This window comes from Labeo rohita, chromosome 9 (assembly GCF_022985175.1).
Source record: "Labeo rohita strain BAU-BD-2019 chromosome 9, IGBB_LRoh.1.0, whole genome shotgun sequence".
Taxonomy (NCBI): Eukaryota; Metazoa; Chordata; class Actinopteri; order Cypriniformes; family Cyprinidae; genus Labeo; species Labeo rohita.
Window position 1 is genome coordinate 6,148,314 of NC_066877.1, and position 19,809 is coordinate 6,168,122.

A 19,809-nucleotide genomic window follows, 5' to 3' on the forward strand; every position below is an offset into this window, starting at 1 on the left:
AAAAAACGAAAAAGAAAGCATAACGGGTTGCTTGTTTTTTTGTGTTGTCTGAGACATTGGGGGACTTTAGGTGTTTTTTGATTAAAAAAAAAAAAAAAAAAAACAACAACAAAAAAAAACCAAACAAACAAAAAAAAAAAGAGATTATCTTAAAATTTTCTGGAACCAGAATTTTGGCGAAAGCAGTAGCCCAGGGGTCACCAAACTTGTTCCTGGAGGGCCGGTCCCTCAACACACCTGCCTGGAAGTTTCAAGTATACCTAGTAAGACCTTGATTAGCTGGTTCAGGTGTGTTTGATTAGGGTTGGAGCTAAACTCTGCAGGGACACCGGCCCTCCAGGACCGGATCTGGTGACCCCTGCAGTAGCCCATCCAGGTGCTTTTTGCCTACTGTTGAACACAATGAATTTAGACATAATACTTTTCTGGCATATTGTTTTTTGCATACTACTGAAGTAGCCATATTCGGATGCAGTGACTGAGTCTTACTGAGTTGAGTTACTGAGTCATTTATTCAAAAGATTCGTTCAAACAGCAGATTCAGTCGGCCACTGAATCACTGATTAAACTGATTTGTTCAAAAAGCAGATCATCATTGTTAAAACAATAATTGTGATATTATCATTGAAAATACATATTGCACACCCCTACTTGAAGCCAAAAAGATTGAGAAGCACCACTCTAAACTCTTTGATGTATTCAAAAGACACAAGACACAGCCTAATGCCACGTTTTAAATAAAACTATTAAAATTATTGCAATTTTCACAATTTTGCAATAATGACGACTCCTTACACATTTGCTGTTAATGATCACAGGTGTCTGTGTAACACAGAAAAAGCAAAGTTAACAGACTGGCTGTTAAAGATGTGCAGTTGATGCTCATGCAGGAAGCGCATTCACCCTCTCTCACAGTTACTTTCCTAATATTATTAAAAACTCAACTTAGGTTCTTCTTCATCTACTGGACATTGAGTTTTTTTAAATAAAACTGTAGTTTAAATATTCCTAAGTATACAATTTATATTTGCCTTTAGAACAAGAGGTTTTATAAGATCACAAGGATCAAATTCAGTCACGTGTGTCCAAACTTTTGACAGCGAGTGTAGACCTCTGATGGCTGCTTGCGGCAGACTAATCTGACAACTGACTCCTTATCCAATGTGACAGACGAATTCCATCCATCTATCTGCATCTCTGTCGCTCCTGAGAGCTGAGACGAGAGAAGGAGGCTGCTACGTTGTGTGTGAGAGAGCAGAGTTAGAGCCCAGAGACAGGTGGCCCAGAATGGCAGCGTGGCCTCTATGTGTCAGATCAGTCTATGAGTGGGCCGAGTGAAGAGACAGGGCCTCTCCTCAGTCTCTCTCTCACTCGTGTGGCACCTTTCAACTCAGACATAGGGTCACTCACCCTCATCTATTAAACAACAAGGAGTTCATCACCGACACATAGTCTGAATTCTTAAAAGGGGGGATATCCTAAAACTGAGAGGTTTAATGTTTTGTTGGGATTCGACCAGACTTTTGACTTGCGGCGAAAAGTCTGGACCACTTTGCAGGTTATTTTGGATGGTTGCGCCCATTATACAGGAAGAATACCAACCACAGTTTGTTTGTTTCATTCAGCAAGTAGGTATTAAATATGCTTTCACTATTACTTTTGACCTATTTAATGTTATAGACAAGTTTTTTAGCCTGGTTCTCATAAGAGTACCTGGAGATTTGTTTTGATCCTCACACTGCACACACTGTGACCCATTAAATATAACTGTAAAAAAAGAAATTAATAAAAAAAAAACAAAAAAAAAAACAAAATAATAAAGTGTGGAAATACTATTTTATTTTACAATAAAAAGGGAGTATTAAATAACAATACAATTATTTTATAGTAAACTTAAAATAAAATGATAATATTTACTTTTTTATATGCATTTTCAGCATTTTTAAAACTAATTTAGCAAGCATTTATTTTGCCGGGTTGCCGGCAAGTAAATATACACACGCGCTGGATCTAGCGCTTCTGACTGAAGCGCGTCAGTGAATGAAAGATCACATTTTTGCATTGTGCTTTGAAAACGGCAGTGAATAGCCTACAATTATGCTTTCCATTCAAATAGAAATCTTATACAATATTATAGTTTGTCGATCTAAAATGGTAATTGTGCATTTACAGCCATCAACAATGTCGGTAACAAATGCATGCTCTAAACTTATTTACACAGCGTATTTTCTTATTTGGGTCGCACGTGCGGACCTGCGGACTACTTACATGCACCTCTGGTTATAAAAGATTTTTATTTTAAATAAATGCTGTTATTTTGAATTTTCTATGCATCTAATTATCCTGAAATTACCTTATTTTGCATTATGATTACTACAAAAAATATATATTTTTTTTCTGTTTTCAACTTTAATAATTACAATAATAATAAATGTCTCTTGATCAGAAAATCAGCATATTAGAACGATTTCTGAAGGCTCATGTGACACTGAAGACTGGAGTAATGGCTGCTAAAAAAACAAAACAAAACAAAAAAAAAGTCACAGAAAACTATTACATTCTAAAATGTATTAAAACAGAAAACAGTTTAAACAACTTCAAGCTAAAGTTTGTCAGTCTCAACATTACTAGCTTCCATTTTCCTTGGACTATTATGTGTGGCATGTTAGGATAAGACTACCAGTTGCTTACCTGCAGGTGTTTTACAATGTTGACCACTTCTCGTGTAGAGTAGGGGTAGGTGATTGTTCCCTGGTCAGCCATGGCTCGGAGCTCTCCGAATGCAGCCACCAGTTTCTGGAGGATTGCATCGGGAACATCAGGCCCATATTGCTTCAGCATGGCAAACTCAGCCTGAGGTTTGGGGTTGTCCACTGCATGGCAGCTAAATATGTCCCCTGAAAGAGTAAATCATCAAAAATATTGCAAACAAATATAATGCAAGGGATTGGTGCTCAAACTCTCTGCAGGACACCGGCCCTCCAGGACCGAGTTTGGGCACCCCTGATTATTGTAATTTTATTAAATAGTTCTCTGGGATGCTTGATTCTGATTGGTCAATCGTGCATTCTGTGGCCAAATATTATTAATGCAATCTTGTATAATATATAAGTCTTACCAAGTGCTCCGAAGAAGTCATTTCCTAGAAACGGAAAGCCAGGTCGGTTTGCTAAAACAATCATGCGGAAGTCTGGATGCATGGGAATTGCATTAGGCCTTCCGGCTGCTTCCAGTGGATCTGTGGAAAACAAAGAACGATTCCTCTTTTAAAGACAGTTTCAGTGGCGGGTTTGTGACATGGAATGTGTATGATTCTCTGTCTTTTTCACCTGACACTATTCTTCTTCCATCTGCCAGGATCATCTCTCCACTCTCCACCAATGTCTTCAGGATACAGGTGACATTTGTGGGAGCTTTATCAGCCTCATCTATTACCAGGATATGTCCCATCTTCACAGCTTTAACCTTTAGAACAACAGACGAGAGCACATTTTTATTCCATTATTTCATTCCTCGATCAAGCTGACATGATCTAAATGAATGTTCTGCAACATTTCTTGCACCAAAACAGATGTAATGTAGTTTAAAAACTGTAGTCAGAATTTTTATTCAACAAAGACTCATTAAATAGATCAAATGTGACAGTAAAGACATTTATAATGTTACAAAAGATTTCTTTTGTATCACTAATTCTTTCTCTCTTGTGAACATGCATACGACAATTAGCGGAAGCTAAAAAGTTTTAATATTAGTATAATGGTTTTATATTTTTCTTACATGAATGCATCGATTCACTTCAGAAGCCCTTTATGCACCCCCCCGAGCCATGTGGAATACTTTTTATGATGGATGGATGCACTTTATTGTGCTTCAAAATCTCAACAGCCATTCACTGCCATTATAAAATTTGATTATGACTTGCTAAATTGAAATCTATTTGAATCATGGAACGCCAAAAGATTCCCATACTGAATAGTCACTGATATACAGATGTCAATCAAAACAGCCCCATATTTGAACCACTGCACTCCATCTCCAGATCAGAGGACTGGAGTTAATGGAGAGTTGAAGATTATAGCCGTGTTCATCTTGTTTTCATCACCTCTGATATGTAGGTGACATTAGCTCCCGTTATTTACAACCTAGAGCTGAAAGGTGGTTTGCGGAGAACGAGGGGTGTTTTCTTGTTGCTTTTATCTGTCGGCCCGGCACAATGCAAGACCATTTGGAAGCATTGATATCAGATGAGGCATCAGAAGGGGCTTCAAAGCCTAAAGACTATTTATACCCTGAGAGCTGCCGCTGGGTGCTAATTGAGGGGCCAAACTCAGAGTCACAGCCTGCTTTTCATCTCCCTCCACCTTGTATCGAGCAGAGACATCGTTAAAAGCCTTTTGTAGAGAACACCCGCGACCCTGCTTCACAAACAACGCGTCTAAATGGCACCATCACGCTAACAAAACAACAGGCCGACTTCAGAAACGAGCAGCGTGGAGGATTATAACACACTGTCCTTGAGGTCATTCATTAATTTTTAACGCTTTTTCCCTCATCTGTGCCGGGGGCGTCCTCCGGGTGTGAGCTGGCAACGTGTTTGTCCTCGCTGGAGCAGTGGTCTGGACCATCTGCTGATAGATGTATAAATATCACTATGCAAAGTTTACACTCCACATGACTAATTTTCAGGAGATCACAGGACACCCAGAACCTGAGGTGGTGAATCTTACATTTTTGTTTGTCTGTTCTCATTATGTTTTGAAATATGGCCGATATCAGAACTGATCATGGTCCTGAACTGACCTTTTTGCGAAAAAAAAGAAAGCATGAAACACACTGTCATACTGAAAGCCACTGAAATCAGTGTTTATGCGTTCATTTGTAAGGTAATGTGCCATTGTAATAAAATAAGTAAGCCAATCTACAGAGCCCCTAAAGCAGGGGTGCCAAAACTATGTTTTGGAGGGCCACTGTCCTGCAGGGTTTAGCTCCAACCCCAATTAGACACACCTGAGCCAGCTAATCAAGCTCTTGTTAGGCATACTAGAAACTCCCTGGCAGGTGTGTTGAGGCAAGTTGGAGCTAAATTCTGCAGGACACCCCGGCCCTCCAGGACCGAGTTTGGGCACTCCTGTCCTAAAGGGATATGCTTGGGTTTGCTGCGGTAGTCAGCCATATTCAGATACATCAGATTTTACTTATCACATGAAGATTGTAAGGACAGATGACTGACTGATGTTCGAGGACAAATATTCACACACAGTAGTTTATTTACAACCCTACAGTTCAAAATATCCCGGGCGAGCCCCCAAAATTCTGTATAAATAGTAGGGATGTGCCCAAAATCTAAATCCAATGTTAGAAAAGCTTTGAAAATGAGTAAGACAATCTATGGAGCCCCTAAATGGTCATGGTTAGGACTGCTGTGGTAGTCAGTCATATTACAGTACATCAGATTTCACTTATAACATGGAGATAGTAAAGACTGATGACTGACTAATGTTGGAGGATTTGGTGTGCAGCAGATCCTGAGCATCAATGACAAATATCTTTGCGCAAAAATTAAAAAAAAATTCCATGGAAGCCAAAAAGCATAGTTTTACAAGGGATGTATCCCATCTTAATGAATTGTAACCTAAATGGCAGTAACATTCACACACACAGTAGTTTTTATACCCTTATAGTTCAAAATAACCCGGACGAGCCCCCAGAACATCCCAGAAAGCCACTGAAGTCAGTGTTTATGCGTTCATTTGTAAGGTGATGTGCCTTGGAAATCAGAAAATTTGCACACAGGCAATAAGGAGAACAAAGGCAAGAATGAGGAAAATATTTACATATTTAAATATTTACAATACAATCCCTCAAGTTTTTTGTATAGAGGTGTTATTGTAATACTTGTACCTCACTGTCCTTGACTGACTTCATGGCTAGTCTTTCATATTACCTGAAATGACCAACAAACTACCGGTATGCAGAACTGTGACGAAAGTTGATCTAGAGCAGGGGTGGGGAGCGTTGATCTTGGAGGGCCACTCTCCTGCAGAGTTTAACTCCAACCCTAATCAAACAACTAATCAAGGTCTTAAGAATTACTAGGGCTACAGGCAGGTGAATATTTTTTTCAGGGTTGAAGCTAAACTCTGCAGGAGAGTGGCCCTCCAGGAACAAAGTTCCCCACCCCTAATCTAGAGTGACGCAAAAGTTGCAAGAATTGCAAAACATCAAACCTGTATCTGATTTAGTACCACATATGAAAGTGGCCCAAATCAGTGCCCCATACTGTGCTGTTCACACTGTTATGAGGGGGGAAGAAAAACAGATCTGGGTCACATATGAGCTGCAGTCTTAACATGAAAACCTCAACTGCATGTCATACAAATATAGCTTCTCATGTGATGCGTAAAAGATGTTTGAAACAAAGCCATGATGTCAGAGGTGAATACTGACCAATGGAGAGTCTTCATAGATGATGATGCCATCTCTCACAGAGGGCTGCAGTGTTAAAGTCTGGACTGTAGTGTCTCTGTTGAAGCATACAACATCAGAGTTTAGGCAGCGTTTATCAAACACATCATGCGTGTACAGTAAATGGTGACTCTGTTCACAGTTAAATCATAGCTAGTATCTCTAGAGTCTGAGATGATTTGTGGATTCATAGTTATGGGCCCTATATAAGTATTAAGCAAACTGACCTAAATTCAGTATGATGGACAGAGCGCTCTCGAGTTCTTGTGCAGGTTTGAAATGTGACACATATCTCTGTGGGCTTAGCGGAAGGGAGAATCCCTGAAGTGATTACTTTAGTCTAATTTAAGATTTCCATAATCGCTAACCAGGCCATAATGTATGCGAGTTTGACTTTGGTTTAACTTTCAAGAAAAAACTTTCAAGATGACATCAACCTCTGCACCTCATAGATGAGATAGACACAGTGACATCTTAACTGTTTCAATACATTTTCCAGTCATTTGTGAAAATTGGATAACAAGGATGCATTTATTTGTTCAAAAACAAAGTAAAACATTATATAATTAAATATTATTACAATTTAAAAATGTATGCTGATATGTATGCTAATATGCTGATTCACTGCTCAAAACAAAACAAAACAAAACAAAACAAAACAAAAAACAAAAAAACCCACATTTAACCCATTTAAATGTGGGCACCATATCAGTCCATTATTTGGAGAAAAATCCTGAAATGTTTCCCTCAAAAAACATAATTTCTTTACGACTGAAGAAAGAAAGACATGAACATCGTGGATGACAAGGGGGTGAGTACATTATCTGTAAATTGTTGTTCTGGAAGTGGACTTCTCCTTTAATGTTGAAAACAGTTTTGCTTCCTAATATTTGTAAACTTCAATACATTTTTTTAGGATTCTTTGACAAATAGAAAGCTTTTTTATTGAAATCTTTTGTAACATTATTTTAGCAAGGATGCACCAGGATATGTAAATGTGCTTATGTCATATTGACCAAATTTGATCAATAATTGCACTGCACAATATTACAAGGGATGTGTCTATTGGATTACAGCGTTTATTTTCACCCATATAGTTCTAAATATCCCTGACGTGCCCCCAGATTTTAGTCTAAATAGGAAGAATTAACTACAGCTTTTTGAAATTTTTCTGCTCTTTTTTTTACACTTTTACACTTGAGAGGGATTGTCAAAAGAGCTAAGTTTCACAGGAGAAAGAAAAATAACACAGTTAGAATAAGGTTAAAGGACGTTAAACCATAAAAGGAGAACTACTCCTTTAACTGTAGTTCTTCAAAGGCAAAAGTACAACTTAAAAGTTCCCTCTGCCCTGTCGACAGGTGTCCTAATTTATCAGGATTAAAATAGCTCACTGGAGCCTCAGAGAGGAGATCTTTTTATTTCAGGCACACGGTGAGTCTGCAAAAGGAAGCTTCACCTTCTAATAGAAAACACTTGTATGATGCATCCGTGTCCACATGTGTATCATTCTGATGAATAAAGGTGTCCTCTCTTTTTTTCCTCTGTTCTTTGTTATATACAAAGAGGATACATTACTCAGTTATTCACTAATGATGAAAAGCTGCTTGTGATGACAGCGGATATGGGCCATTCCCGGTGTGGCCTCGTAACCAGGTTCTAATTGAATCTACAGGAAAGTGGTTTCTGATAATAGGTCTTCCTTTCTGAGAGGGCATTATTTGAGGAGAACTCAAGGGACTTCTTTTACCTGTGAAGCTGGAGATATTCTCTCGGTCTGTTCATCAGATGCAAGAATCGATCAACAATCTTGTTTTTCCCAACGCCCTGTGAACAGAGCAAGAACATAGATTAGAAATAGATCACCTAGAAATGAAAATAATATGTCATCATTTACTCATCCTCATGTCATTCTGACACTCTATTATTTTCTTTCATCTCATTTATAATAATGCTAAAAATTCAGCTTTGCCATTATAGGAATAAATTACATTTTAAAATACATTAGGATAATATTATAGTAATGTTCTTATCCTTGGTGAGCAAACGACTTTCAAAAGCATAAAAAACAAACTTTTGAACAAAAGTGTAAAAACATGAAAGCACATATTCACAGGTCTCCTATTTCATTTTGTATGTCTTGCACACTTTCATTGGTTCTGTGCATCAATCAATCTATCCATCTAAACTCTGAAGTGACAGCAGTCAGGACGCCCCCTCTCTTTCCATAAACGAATGCAGTAAAGCCTCAGGTTTCCAGTGCAGAGTGTGGGTGAGCGGCTGGGTGCCATAGGGCACACTGAGCTCTAGTTCACCCTGTAGCTGGTGGGCAGATGCTTTACAAACGCAGCTGTGCTTCATGGCACGACGCCACCGCTCTGGGCTATTGTACTGTACGTCTCCTCTGCTCTCAGTATGGGAGTGGACAGACATCTCTGCAGCCTGCTGTCCTGAGGATGGGAATCCTCATTTACCTGGTTCCCGACAAGAAGCAGGTGTTCCCCCAACAGGAAGTCTTTCAGCATGTCCTGCATGACCATCATGTGCTGTGAACAAACAGACAAGACATATTTTATAGTAAGAGCAGTACAAAACACAGTGGGGTTTAAAGATATAATATATAACAAAATAATCTGTAATTTTTAATTTAAAGGTGGGAGTAACCTTAAGTAATAAGCAACTTTAACAAGTTAAAAAATAGAAAATTTTTGAAGAAATGCATATATTCATGTAGTGTGAAGTCTAATCTTTAAGAAAATATAAAGTGTCCCCAATTTCGTCCATTCTTTCATAGTTTTTGAAAACCTTTTTACTGAACTGTACCATAAATTTGTCCTATGGTGTGACAGCAAAATTTAAGAAAAAAAATATCTTAATAATATGTAAATAGCATGAGAGAGATTTATCTACATTGGTAGACACTTATTTTCATATCGTGTTATTTATTCAGTATGAAATTATAATTAAAAAGAAGTCCACTTGCAGAATAACAGTTTCCAGATAATACTCTCCCCCTGTAGATGTTCATGTCTTTCTTTCTTCAGTCGTAAAGAAATTATGTTTTCTGAGGTAAACATTTCAGGATTTTTCTCCATATAATGGACTGATATGGTGCCCTGAGTTTGAACTTCCAAAATGCAGTTTAAACGCAGCTTCAAACGATCCCAAATGTGCTTGTAAATCTAGCATAACGAGCATTTTTTTTTTTTCATAAAAATAATACAATCTATATACTTTTTAAATGTCAAACGCTCGTCTTGTCTTACTCTGCCTGGACTGTTTTTGTTCCGGGTCATGACAGTTAGGATATGTCAAAAAACTCCCATCTCATGTTCTCCCTCAAATTTGAAATCGTCCTATATCGCTGTTTTACCTTTTTTGTTAAGGGTGTTTGATCTTCTTTGCATGTTCACTTTGCAAAGACTGGGTCGGTACTTCTGCAGTGATGTAGGATGATTTTGAAATGATTTTCTGAAGTTGCCCTAACTGTCTTGAGCCAGAATACACAGTTCAGGGAGAGTAAGACAAGACGAGCGTTTGAGATTAAAAAGTATTTAAATTGTATTTTTTTAGATTGTTCCGCTAGATAAGACCCTTCTTACTTGGATGGGATTTACAACCTCATTTAGGATCATTTGAAGCTGCATTTAAACTACATTTTGGAAGTTCAAAATTGGGGCACCATTACAGTCCATTATATGGAGGAAAATCCTGAAAAGTTTTTCCCTCAAAAAACATAATTTCTTAACAACTAAAGAAAGAAAGACATGAACATCTTGGATGACATGGGGGTGAGTACATTATCTGTAAATTGTTGTTCTGGAAGTGGACTTCTCCTTTAACATCATTTTCACCCCATGACTTGTTGGACAATTTCAAGACAAACTCTGACAAGAAGACAAACTTTGCTATCATCCATTCAAAACTGCTGAAAATAATACTATTTTAAGATGAGTGATATTTATATCTCCCCTCTTGCAATACTCAACTGTTTTTTAACAGATATTTTGAGAAAAACAAATCTGTGGTTCTTTTGTGTGTGTAACACCATAGGACATTATGTCACAAAAAATTACAGAAATGGTAGTTATTAAAATATTTCTATTTAATTCTGAACATGTCAAAGGAGAAAGAAAGTTTAATTTTGATATAAACAATATCAACATGATCTTTAAACAAAATAACATTTTCTCTTAGTCAATCAGTATGTCACTGAAACTCTTCTAGTCCCCTGCTGCATGTGCGGCACAGCTAAATTTGATTTGATATTCAAACTATATTCATTAAGATGTAATAAATAAAAAAAAAAAATCATATGTTTATTATATTATTTGTTTTTAAGGCATCATTTTGATTTTATTTACTTTATTTATTTTCTTCTAAATTGCTTCTTAGAGAGACCTTGTTCTCTGGTGTGACATCTTTGTCTTGTGGGGTGACAGTACAGGTGTCACACCAGAGGACATTATGTGTCATTTCAGCCTTTTATGTCAATTAATGACCTTGCTATGTCATTAGAAAAAAATAGTAAAAAAAAAAATAATTTCAGGGTGTCACAACAAAGGACAACAAAACATAACACTTTTGTAGTGGTTACAAAAAAATAATATTTGAACAATTCTGAGAAAAAAAAAAAAAAAAAAAAAAAAAAAAAAAAAAAAGACCATGTGCACATGTCATGGGCTTGACAGAGAGCTTCAGTAACATGACCAGGAATGGGGTCCTTCAACTAATTAAAGTTTTCTCTGGAATTGGCTGATTTAAAATGAGGATATGGTGTCACACCAAAGGACATGGTTTTCAGAGACAAAATGTATCAAGTTCCTATGCTTTCAGAAATATGTGGATGAAAAAATTATTATTGCTATTTACTAAAAAAAAAAAAAAAAACAAACAAACAAAAAAAAAAAAAAAAAAAAAAAAAAAAAACGGAGGTATTTCTTAACATTTTTATGCTTTTCTTTTGAATTTATAAAAGTTGTAATTTATTGAACCATGCTTGAGACAGTCAGTTTTGAGATTTGGCTCAAAACAAAAAAACAACACTACAGCTTTCATAACAACAGGTTCATGTAGGACAAAGAAATGTTTAACGATTTACTGCATTTTAAATAACGACATTATTAATTATATTCATTTTTATTTTGTGGGACAGTGAAAATTCAATGTCACATCAACAACCCATATATATATATATATATATTATATATATATATATATATATATATATATATATATATATATATATATATATATATATATATATATATGTGTGTTGTGGAATAACGGTATGAAGGATTACCAACTTGTAACTCTGTTTTATTTAAAGCAAAAAAACAGGTTACAGAAACACTTACAATGGAAGTAAACCAGGACAGCATTTAAAGAGGTTAAAAGGTAACATGTGAAGTCCTAGTTTTGTTCAAGCACTTATACAAGTTATTTACTTAAAACCAGGATTATATTTTGATTTGATGGTTGTTAAAATTATCTTTCTTCAGCTATAGGTCACTAATTAATGCTCATCTTGCTCTAGCTAGACTTCACGCATTACGTAATCATGTTGCAAAGGTCACTCATGACATAGGTCGGAAGTACCAATCCAGTGTTTACAATGCGAATGTGCAAAGAAAGTCAAATTCCCTTTAAAAAAAAAAGGTAAAGCAACAATGTCAAACGATTTTGAAAGTTGAAGGAGAAAACGAGATGGAGTCTACCTTTCTGAACCAGAGTCAGGGTTTGTACAGATAGTGGAAAAATTAAATTCCAGGACTGTCAATGACTTTTCAAACACTACTTTTTTGATTTTCAAGTACTTCAATCAGAAATCTGACTTATCAAACAATGTCTTCCATTTCAAATTTTTGAAAAAGAGAAATGGATAAATAAAAATATACTAATACAAAAAGGTAAAAATTAAGTGAAGCACATGCAAAGTATTACTACTAAAATATTACAAAGCAGTTCACTTTTACTATAGTAAAACCACTGTTAATTTTCTTAAGGGATTTGTATTTGTGTGTACTTTCTTTGTTTTTATAACTGTACTACATTAATGGTTTGATGTTTTTTACTGTTTAAGAAAAATAAATAAATAAATAAAAAGAAAGATCTGTGAAATCGCTCCGAAATCCTGATCTGAAACAAATGATTCGCGAACCCGCACCAAAGTCCAGGTCAGAAACAAATGCTATCTGCTCCGATTTTCTGATCAAGAGCAAAAGATTCACAAACCCACTGCAAAGTCCTGATCTAAATCAAATGATTTGCAAACCACGCTCTGAAGTCCCGATCTGATTTTGATTTAGATTTGAACTTCAAATCGCATATCGCGATTCATTTGATTTGAACCATTCACTTCGCTAAAAGATTCACAAACCCGTTCTGATGTAAATCAACTGATTCACAACACACAAAGCTCCAATTTAAATCAAATGATTTGTGATATGCGATTTAAAGTTCCGATCTGAAAAAAATGACCTGCAATCCAAATGGAGCACTTCAAAAAAGTGAATCATTTTGCAACCCAATGGTTTAACTGATTCAGAGTTTCGAAATGCTCCATTTCACCCATCACTATGTGCTTTTTAAAATCGTTACGAGTGATGTTGAAAGTCGAAAATTAATAGATATTTTAACTTGATCTGGTTTTTGCCAGTGAATCGCTTGAAATGAATAATCGAAGTTACAAGTTTGAATCAATCAAAGCGGTTCCAGCGTAAATGACTCAACTGATCTGTTCATGTGTTCCTTTTTTCACATCTTCAGCCATGTTTACACAACACTGTCAGTTCTACTACTCGTTTAGCTCGATTGTTTTCTGACATTAACTGAAATAAGTGAAAAAGGTATGCTTTTTTTTTTTTAAATTGCGTAAATTTTGCGTGAACAGACGTGTGCCTACTGACAAAATTAAACACTTATTTCATAGATACATTGTCGTTCAATAATTCAAGCACATTTCAAGCACCTCTTCAGGAATATTGCAATTTTCAAGGGTTTTCCAGGCCATAAAGTTCAAAAAGTCAAATTCAAGTACTTCAAGCACTTTAAGCACCTTGTGCAAACAATGCGAAGTACTAACCACATGTGATCTTTCCAACTTACATAGCTCATGAAGTCACAGACACACATCGCAGAGCAAGTGCAAGACGAGCATTTGTGATTAAAAATGACTGATTGTTTCACTAGACCCTTATTCCTTGTCTGGAATCGTGTAGAGCCCTTTGAAGCTGTGCTTTCAACCCTTAATCAGAAATTAAGTATTTTCTCAAGTGGACTTTTGTGATCCACTGTAAGTCATGTGACCAGATCTACCTCATATTGCTCCAGCAGTAAAACATGAAAACACTCAAGTAAAGCATCAATTATGTCTTAGAAGGTCACCTACATTTTACAAACACACAAAAGCTGAATAGATAAATGGGAGCGGAAGTGAATTCTGGTCTGTATATGACACAAGAAATTGAATTTTCAATTTATGAGGCTGTAACGACAAAGTGTTTTTTCAATAAGGACACATAAGGATGATGCTGTTTGTTGCAAACACACATTATACAACGCAAGAGATGCAAGCGGACGCAAGAGTTTGCCATATTGGGAGGGACGCGTCCTCATTTCCGCCTCAGTGGACTACTGCACTTCTCCTTCTAGTGCTCGAAAGACAAAAAAGCAGGTCATGAAAAAGTGGGACAAGAGTAACTTTTTTCCTCCACCTCTTTCTGGGCCTCTGAAGGGAGGAGAGAGGTGGCAGCGAGAGAGGAATATCTGGGTCATCCCTCGTTTTCTTCTCACATCTCTGAGCAACTCTAGCGTGAGACCAAATGCCACACATATAGTGTGGCAGCAATGCTGAATGTTACTATTGGCAACACCTTATATTTTACTATTGCATGATAAAATTTTCAGCTTCATTACTCCAGTCTTTAGTGTCACATGATCCTTCAGAAACCATTCTAATATGCTGATTTGCTGAGCAACAACTAAACAACAACAAAGTAACAGTGACTCACTATCTAGATGATTATATGAACAGTTGTGGATGAGAAACAATGTGGTTTGATTGAGCAGTAAGAGGCTTAACTTTGAAAACTGAAGATGCCATAGTGAGAAGACCTTCAAATCCCTCATAATGAAACATGATTACACCCTGATTGACTGTGGACCTGTTGCGATCCTGCTGTATTTGTGTGTGTTGGCCGGGGTTCTTTGGTGGGTACTTTCTGAGATCTGACCTTTAAGCAAAACACCCAGCTGATTTACAAGGCTTAGACAGAGACAGACACAGACTGATTAAGCTTTCCTTACTGCCAGACCAAACCATTTTTGGCAGCCGGCACGATCATTGTGAAAACCACAACTGCAATAATCACAGACATATCTTCTGACCATGTTAATAAAAACCAGGGCTGGTGTGTAATGTGGTATGTACGTGCAAATTTGGTGGAAGTGTAGGTTGTTTACATCTGCCAACATTGCATCTTGGTGTTTTAATATAGAATTCTACTGGTGTGTGTATTTATCTGTTCTAGAATTCTATTCTATTCTATTCTATTCTATTCTATTCTAGTCTAGTCTAGTCTAGTCTAGTCTATTCAAACATGGCTCATCCAACCAGGTTTGTGTTTTTTACGGTTTATGTTATTTGGTTGTACCTGAAGTGCTATAAGAATGTGAAGCAGCGGTTTTCATTTACTAACTTCTTATAAATAATATTTTACCTTCATTAATTTAAAAAAAACAAACAAACAAAAAAAAAAAAAAAAAAACAATAATCACATGAAATGAAGTACCTGCAAAGCATTTAATTCATAATTCATTGGATGATTAAAATATAGCCATTACTATAATCTTAAGTAATATATATATATATATATATATATATATAATATATATATATATATATATATATATATCACTTGTGGGTTTAATTTTCAGCAAAGTAATACTTTGTATAGTAATACAAATATACCGCTACTATGATATAAAATTATATTATCTATAAATATTTAGAATTAGCTTTTGTTTTTATTATTTTAGTTTTCATTTAAATTTTAGTTTTTTTTTTTAGAATTTTTGTTATGTGAATTTATTTTTATTTTACTGATTTTTAATTATTTCAGTTTTAGTTTTTGTAATTTTAGAACTTCAACTTCAACTTTTATTTTAGCTTATTTCAGCGCCAAGGCAAAATTTCTAAATTTAAGTTTTACATCTAAGTTATAATATACATTTATAATATTCCATCTATACATTTTTTTCTTTATATTTTATATTCTTTATATTTTTCTTTATTTTAGATTTATTTCAATAAACAAAAACATTTGAATAATTTTGGTTCTAATTTACAGTAACACTACTTTCAAGATTAGGTGATTAAAACATCAAGAAATAAAGTCAGAAGTTTCAAAATTTAGGACGTAGTAAATGGTGACAACATTCTATTGCTTTAAATTAGTAGTGCAACTCATAAAGGGATTGTGCTTTGTGGCCCCATATCTTTTGTGGTTTGCAGAGAAGAGGACAATGTTTCCTTCTGATAATGGGCAGGAGCTCACCTGAACATTCTCATAAAAGAGCACATCCGGGACCTTCATCTTCTCATCAGGGCTGTAGACCGGAGCTGAGACGTTCCCAATGGTAAGAAGTCCATCTTTTACTGTGCCTAACAAGGGAGAGCAGAAATGAAAAGAAAAAGTGAGAAATTCTCAGAAAAGAAATTTTACCAGTCAAAAATGACCAGCCATTTCACTGACCAGCTTCTGGGCACACAACCTTTTTTCTTCTTCTTTTTTCTTCATGTCTCTTTTTTCTCATCTACACTTTTCAGACACTACATAATACTGTACGTCTGAAATCTCTGAAAGTCTCTTACAGACAGCAGGGAAAATGGGACAAAAATATCAGTGCAGGCTAAAATTACTAAGGAACCACTGAAGTTGTTTGAGCCATGGATGTGTGCCATTCAGAACTAAACTGAGAAAGACTTTTCAAATTCAGCCGGATGCTGAAATGTAATTTGAATTTAAGGGAAAAGAAATAAATGGAATGAATCAAATTTAAAGAAATTAGTTCATTTTCAAACATTTACAAAGCTAGTGAAATTCCTATTCTGTGACTGCGTTGAAATGCTCAGTATTATAACGCAACATCCTGGGTTGGTTGAACTTTTTTTTTTTACTGTAACTCACAGGTGTAGAGGTGGCTCTGTTCTAATGCTGGGTCAGGCTGATCCTCTATTGAGGAGTTCGCCAGACTCTTCTGAAGAGCCGAGCGAGCCAGGCTGGGCAGAAACCTACAAATACATGAACAATTCTTCATTATGCATTCATACTTTCCAAATCAATTTTTCCCAGTCTTTCTGAACTTCACAAGCAAAAAAGGAAATGTAAGATGTAGTGTCACTAGCAGCATCAAACAGAATAAAAAATAAATCCCTGTTTTTAAACAAGATTCATGTTTGCCACTGGTAAGTAACAGCCCTGCCCCAAACTGTACAAACTTGTGCAGTGTGTACTTTCTCTTGTACTTTTTTTGAAGGTTATTTAGTTGTTGAGTGGTGACATTGAGGCATGTATGAATTTGTTTGAGTTTGTCTACCTGGACAGACAGGCTTTGTTCACAGCGTGAGCAACACTCTCCTGTGGATACTGGGAAAGACGCCGACAGATTCTCAGCAGCTGCCTGGTGGACAATGAAGAAGCAAGGGACAGGGCCTGAACACAGCACAAAAACACCAAACAACATTTACTTTACTTTTCATCTCACCCAAACAAAACAAAACCTGAACATATAACTCATTTAAAGTGAAAAGGCAGATGTTTATGAAGAAAAGTGTGTGTAAGTCAACATGTTGTGAAGGGTTATGCACAATCGTTTCACTTCAGAAGACACTAATTCATTCCTGAGGTCGTGTGGAATATCACTGTGTTTACTTTGTGTGGTTTTTAAAGCATCATCTTTGGAGGTCCTGTACATGTGCAATATAAATACTCAGAGTTGGATTTTTTTTTTTTGTTTGTTTTTTTAAATCACTAAAAAAGTAAGTCATGCACATCTGGGGCGGCATGAGGTTTCTGTAACAGAAACTATGAACTTTCCTTTTTTTCTAGCACTTTAGATGCTCCTTTACACTTAAAAACACATAAGGAAAACAGTCTGAGGCCATATAACAAGCACATTCACGCACTAAATGAGGAGCCCGGAAAACTAGAGGTATTTCATATTGTATGGAGGGAAAGTACTTTCTCCTACAGAAAAGCCTTAAAAATTCATCTCTTTTAGAAGAAAACAAACAAAACCCAGGTATTTCATTCTCTGCTATAGAAGATGAAGAATTGTATAAACTTGTTAAATCATCTAAACCAACAACATGTATGATAGACCCTGGGGTGTGACGAGACACTTATCCCACAAGACAAGACAAGACTGGGTTCACGAGAACGAGACGAAATTAGATTTTTAAATTTTTCTTAAGCAGTCCTCAATGATGAAATAAACTTCCATTTTAATGAATTATATGCAGTAAAAAAAAACCATTTAAACAAGAGCTTCACGATTCTGGATAAATTGAGAACCACAGTTGTTTTTAATAAATTGGAGACCATGATTCTCTCACAATTCTGGAGAAAAAAAGATTAGAAAACTAAACAAAATAACGTAATTTACTAGTGGTTCTGACAAACTATTCATTGCTTAAGTTTTATTAAAATCATATATTAATTTAAACAAAATCAAAAAGTCAGTGTCTCACTTCTTTAAGCCTGCATCCCAATGTGCATACTATCCACCCTAAATTCTATGTGATAATAGTAATTTTCAATACTATTTAGGGCAGATATGGTGGATAGTATGCACACTGGGACCCAGTGTAAGACTCGTTTGACTATTGGAATCTCTTGAATGAATGATTCAATGACATTCTTTTTTTTTTTTTTTTAAACGGGCAGTTGTTGCCACCTTCTGGCGGAAGAGAATAAGCGTTACAATACATACAATTTTAAGATACTTTCGTTTTGATCGCTGTAGACTAAATGTTTATACCCAAACTATAAACTTTTTATCCCAGTACTTCTGTTATTTAAATGTCTGTAACACAGAAATAATGATTATAATGTGGTGGAAAAGACTGTTTGTGTTGCTCTTTCTGATTCATTAACATGGACAGTGACAAAAAGTGCTTCTTTTGTCATTCAGGAATAAGATTGTTTGGGTGTTTGAATCGAGATTTCGATATTTTAAGGATTAATGGTGCAGCTCTAATATAAACACTGCTAAACGTTTTATGAGGATATCATCACGAGATCAGAAAACGCGAGATCGCGTCACATCCCTAATAGACCCTACTCCATCTAAGCTACTAAAAGAGATGCTTCCAGAAATCATAGATCCTCTTCTGAAAATTACTAATTCGTAAACACATAAGCCTCTTATTAAAACCCACAAGCTGATCTCAACGAACAAGTTAAATACAGACCAATCTCAAATCTTCCTATTCTGTCAAAGACAGAAAAGGTAGCATCCTCACAACTATGTTCCTTCTTAGAGAAAAATGATATCTGCGACCGTACAGTATTTAGATCGTACAGTAGTATATAGCATCATAGTGGATCTTAGGTTTGACTATTGACCACAATATTCTTTTGAATAGACTAGAAAATTATGTTGGCATTAGTGGAATTGAAAATTTAGTGTTTACTACTGTCCTCTTGAATTATTGACACACTGTTTTCCTGATTAATACTGAAAAGCTACTTTGACACAATCTGTATTGCAAAAAATGCTATAGAAATAAAGGTGACTTGACTTGAGGGCAAGTAAATGATGAAAGAATTGTCATTTTTGAGAGAGTTTTTTTTTTTTTTTTAATTCCTATAACAGGACAAATGTTAAACAAGGCAGCTGTGAAAGTGGACAATCACTGATATGCTCCATTATGACAGGATATTTAAGGTTTCTGGGACAGAGCTAACGTAAACACCAGAAAGCAGCAGATTAAGCACTTTCTAAACAAGAAATCCTATGTTGTGTTGTATAAGCTAACAGGAATTGCTAACAAATGTGCTGATAAGGCTCTTGGATCACTGTAGTCAAGTTCCAAGGTCCACGTCTTTTCTTGATGTGTAAGTGGTGAAGAATTCAAATTTATTCTTCAAAGGTTTGGGGCATCTAACATTGGAAAGCTTACCGTTGAATCATTGGACTTTCTCAGGCTGTGAGTCAGGTGTTGCAGCTGCTCCACTGCTTCTTTGGGAACATTTGGGATCTGTTAATAATACGTATACAAGACTCAAATCCAAAAGGCAAGGATCAAAGCTATATGATATTTTGATTGAACACAAAACG

At 35.9% G+C, this 19,809-nt stretch overlaps 1 protein-coding gene across 2 annotated transcripts in view; it reads right to left on the reverse strand.

Moving 5' to 3' along the window:
* The window catches only part of vwa8 (von Willebrand factor A domain containing 8), a 118,200-nt gene that overhangs the window by 64,680 nt on the left and 33,711 nt on the right, over nucleotides 1–19,809 (reverse strand). For both annotated transcript variants that reach the window (XM_051118873.1, XM_051118874.1), the window contains 10 exons: nucleotides 19,652–19,729; nucleotides 17,065–17,180; nucleotides 16,656–16,759; nucleotides 16,023–16,129; nucleotides 8,940–9,011; nucleotides 8,216–8,292; nucleotides 6,448–6,523; nucleotides 3,330–3,465; nucleotides 3,119–3,238; nucleotides 2,692–2,897 (listed from right to left, as the gene is read on the reverse strand). In XM_051118873.1, coding sequence (XP_050974830.1) covers nucleotides 2,692–2,897; nucleotides 3,119–3,238; nucleotides 3,330–3,465; nucleotides 6,448–6,523; nucleotides 8,216–8,292; nucleotides 8,940–9,011; nucleotides 16,023–16,129; nucleotides 16,656–16,759; nucleotides 17,065–17,180; nucleotides 19,652–19,729 — 1,092 coding nt within the window. The remainder of the gene's footprint in view (nucleotides 1–2,691; nucleotides 2,898–3,118; nucleotides 3,239–3,329; nucleotides 3,466–6,447; nucleotides 6,524–8,215; nucleotides 8,293–8,939; nucleotides 9,012–16,022; nucleotides 16,130–16,655; nucleotides 16,760–17,064; nucleotides 17,181–19,651; nucleotides 19,730–19,809) is intronic.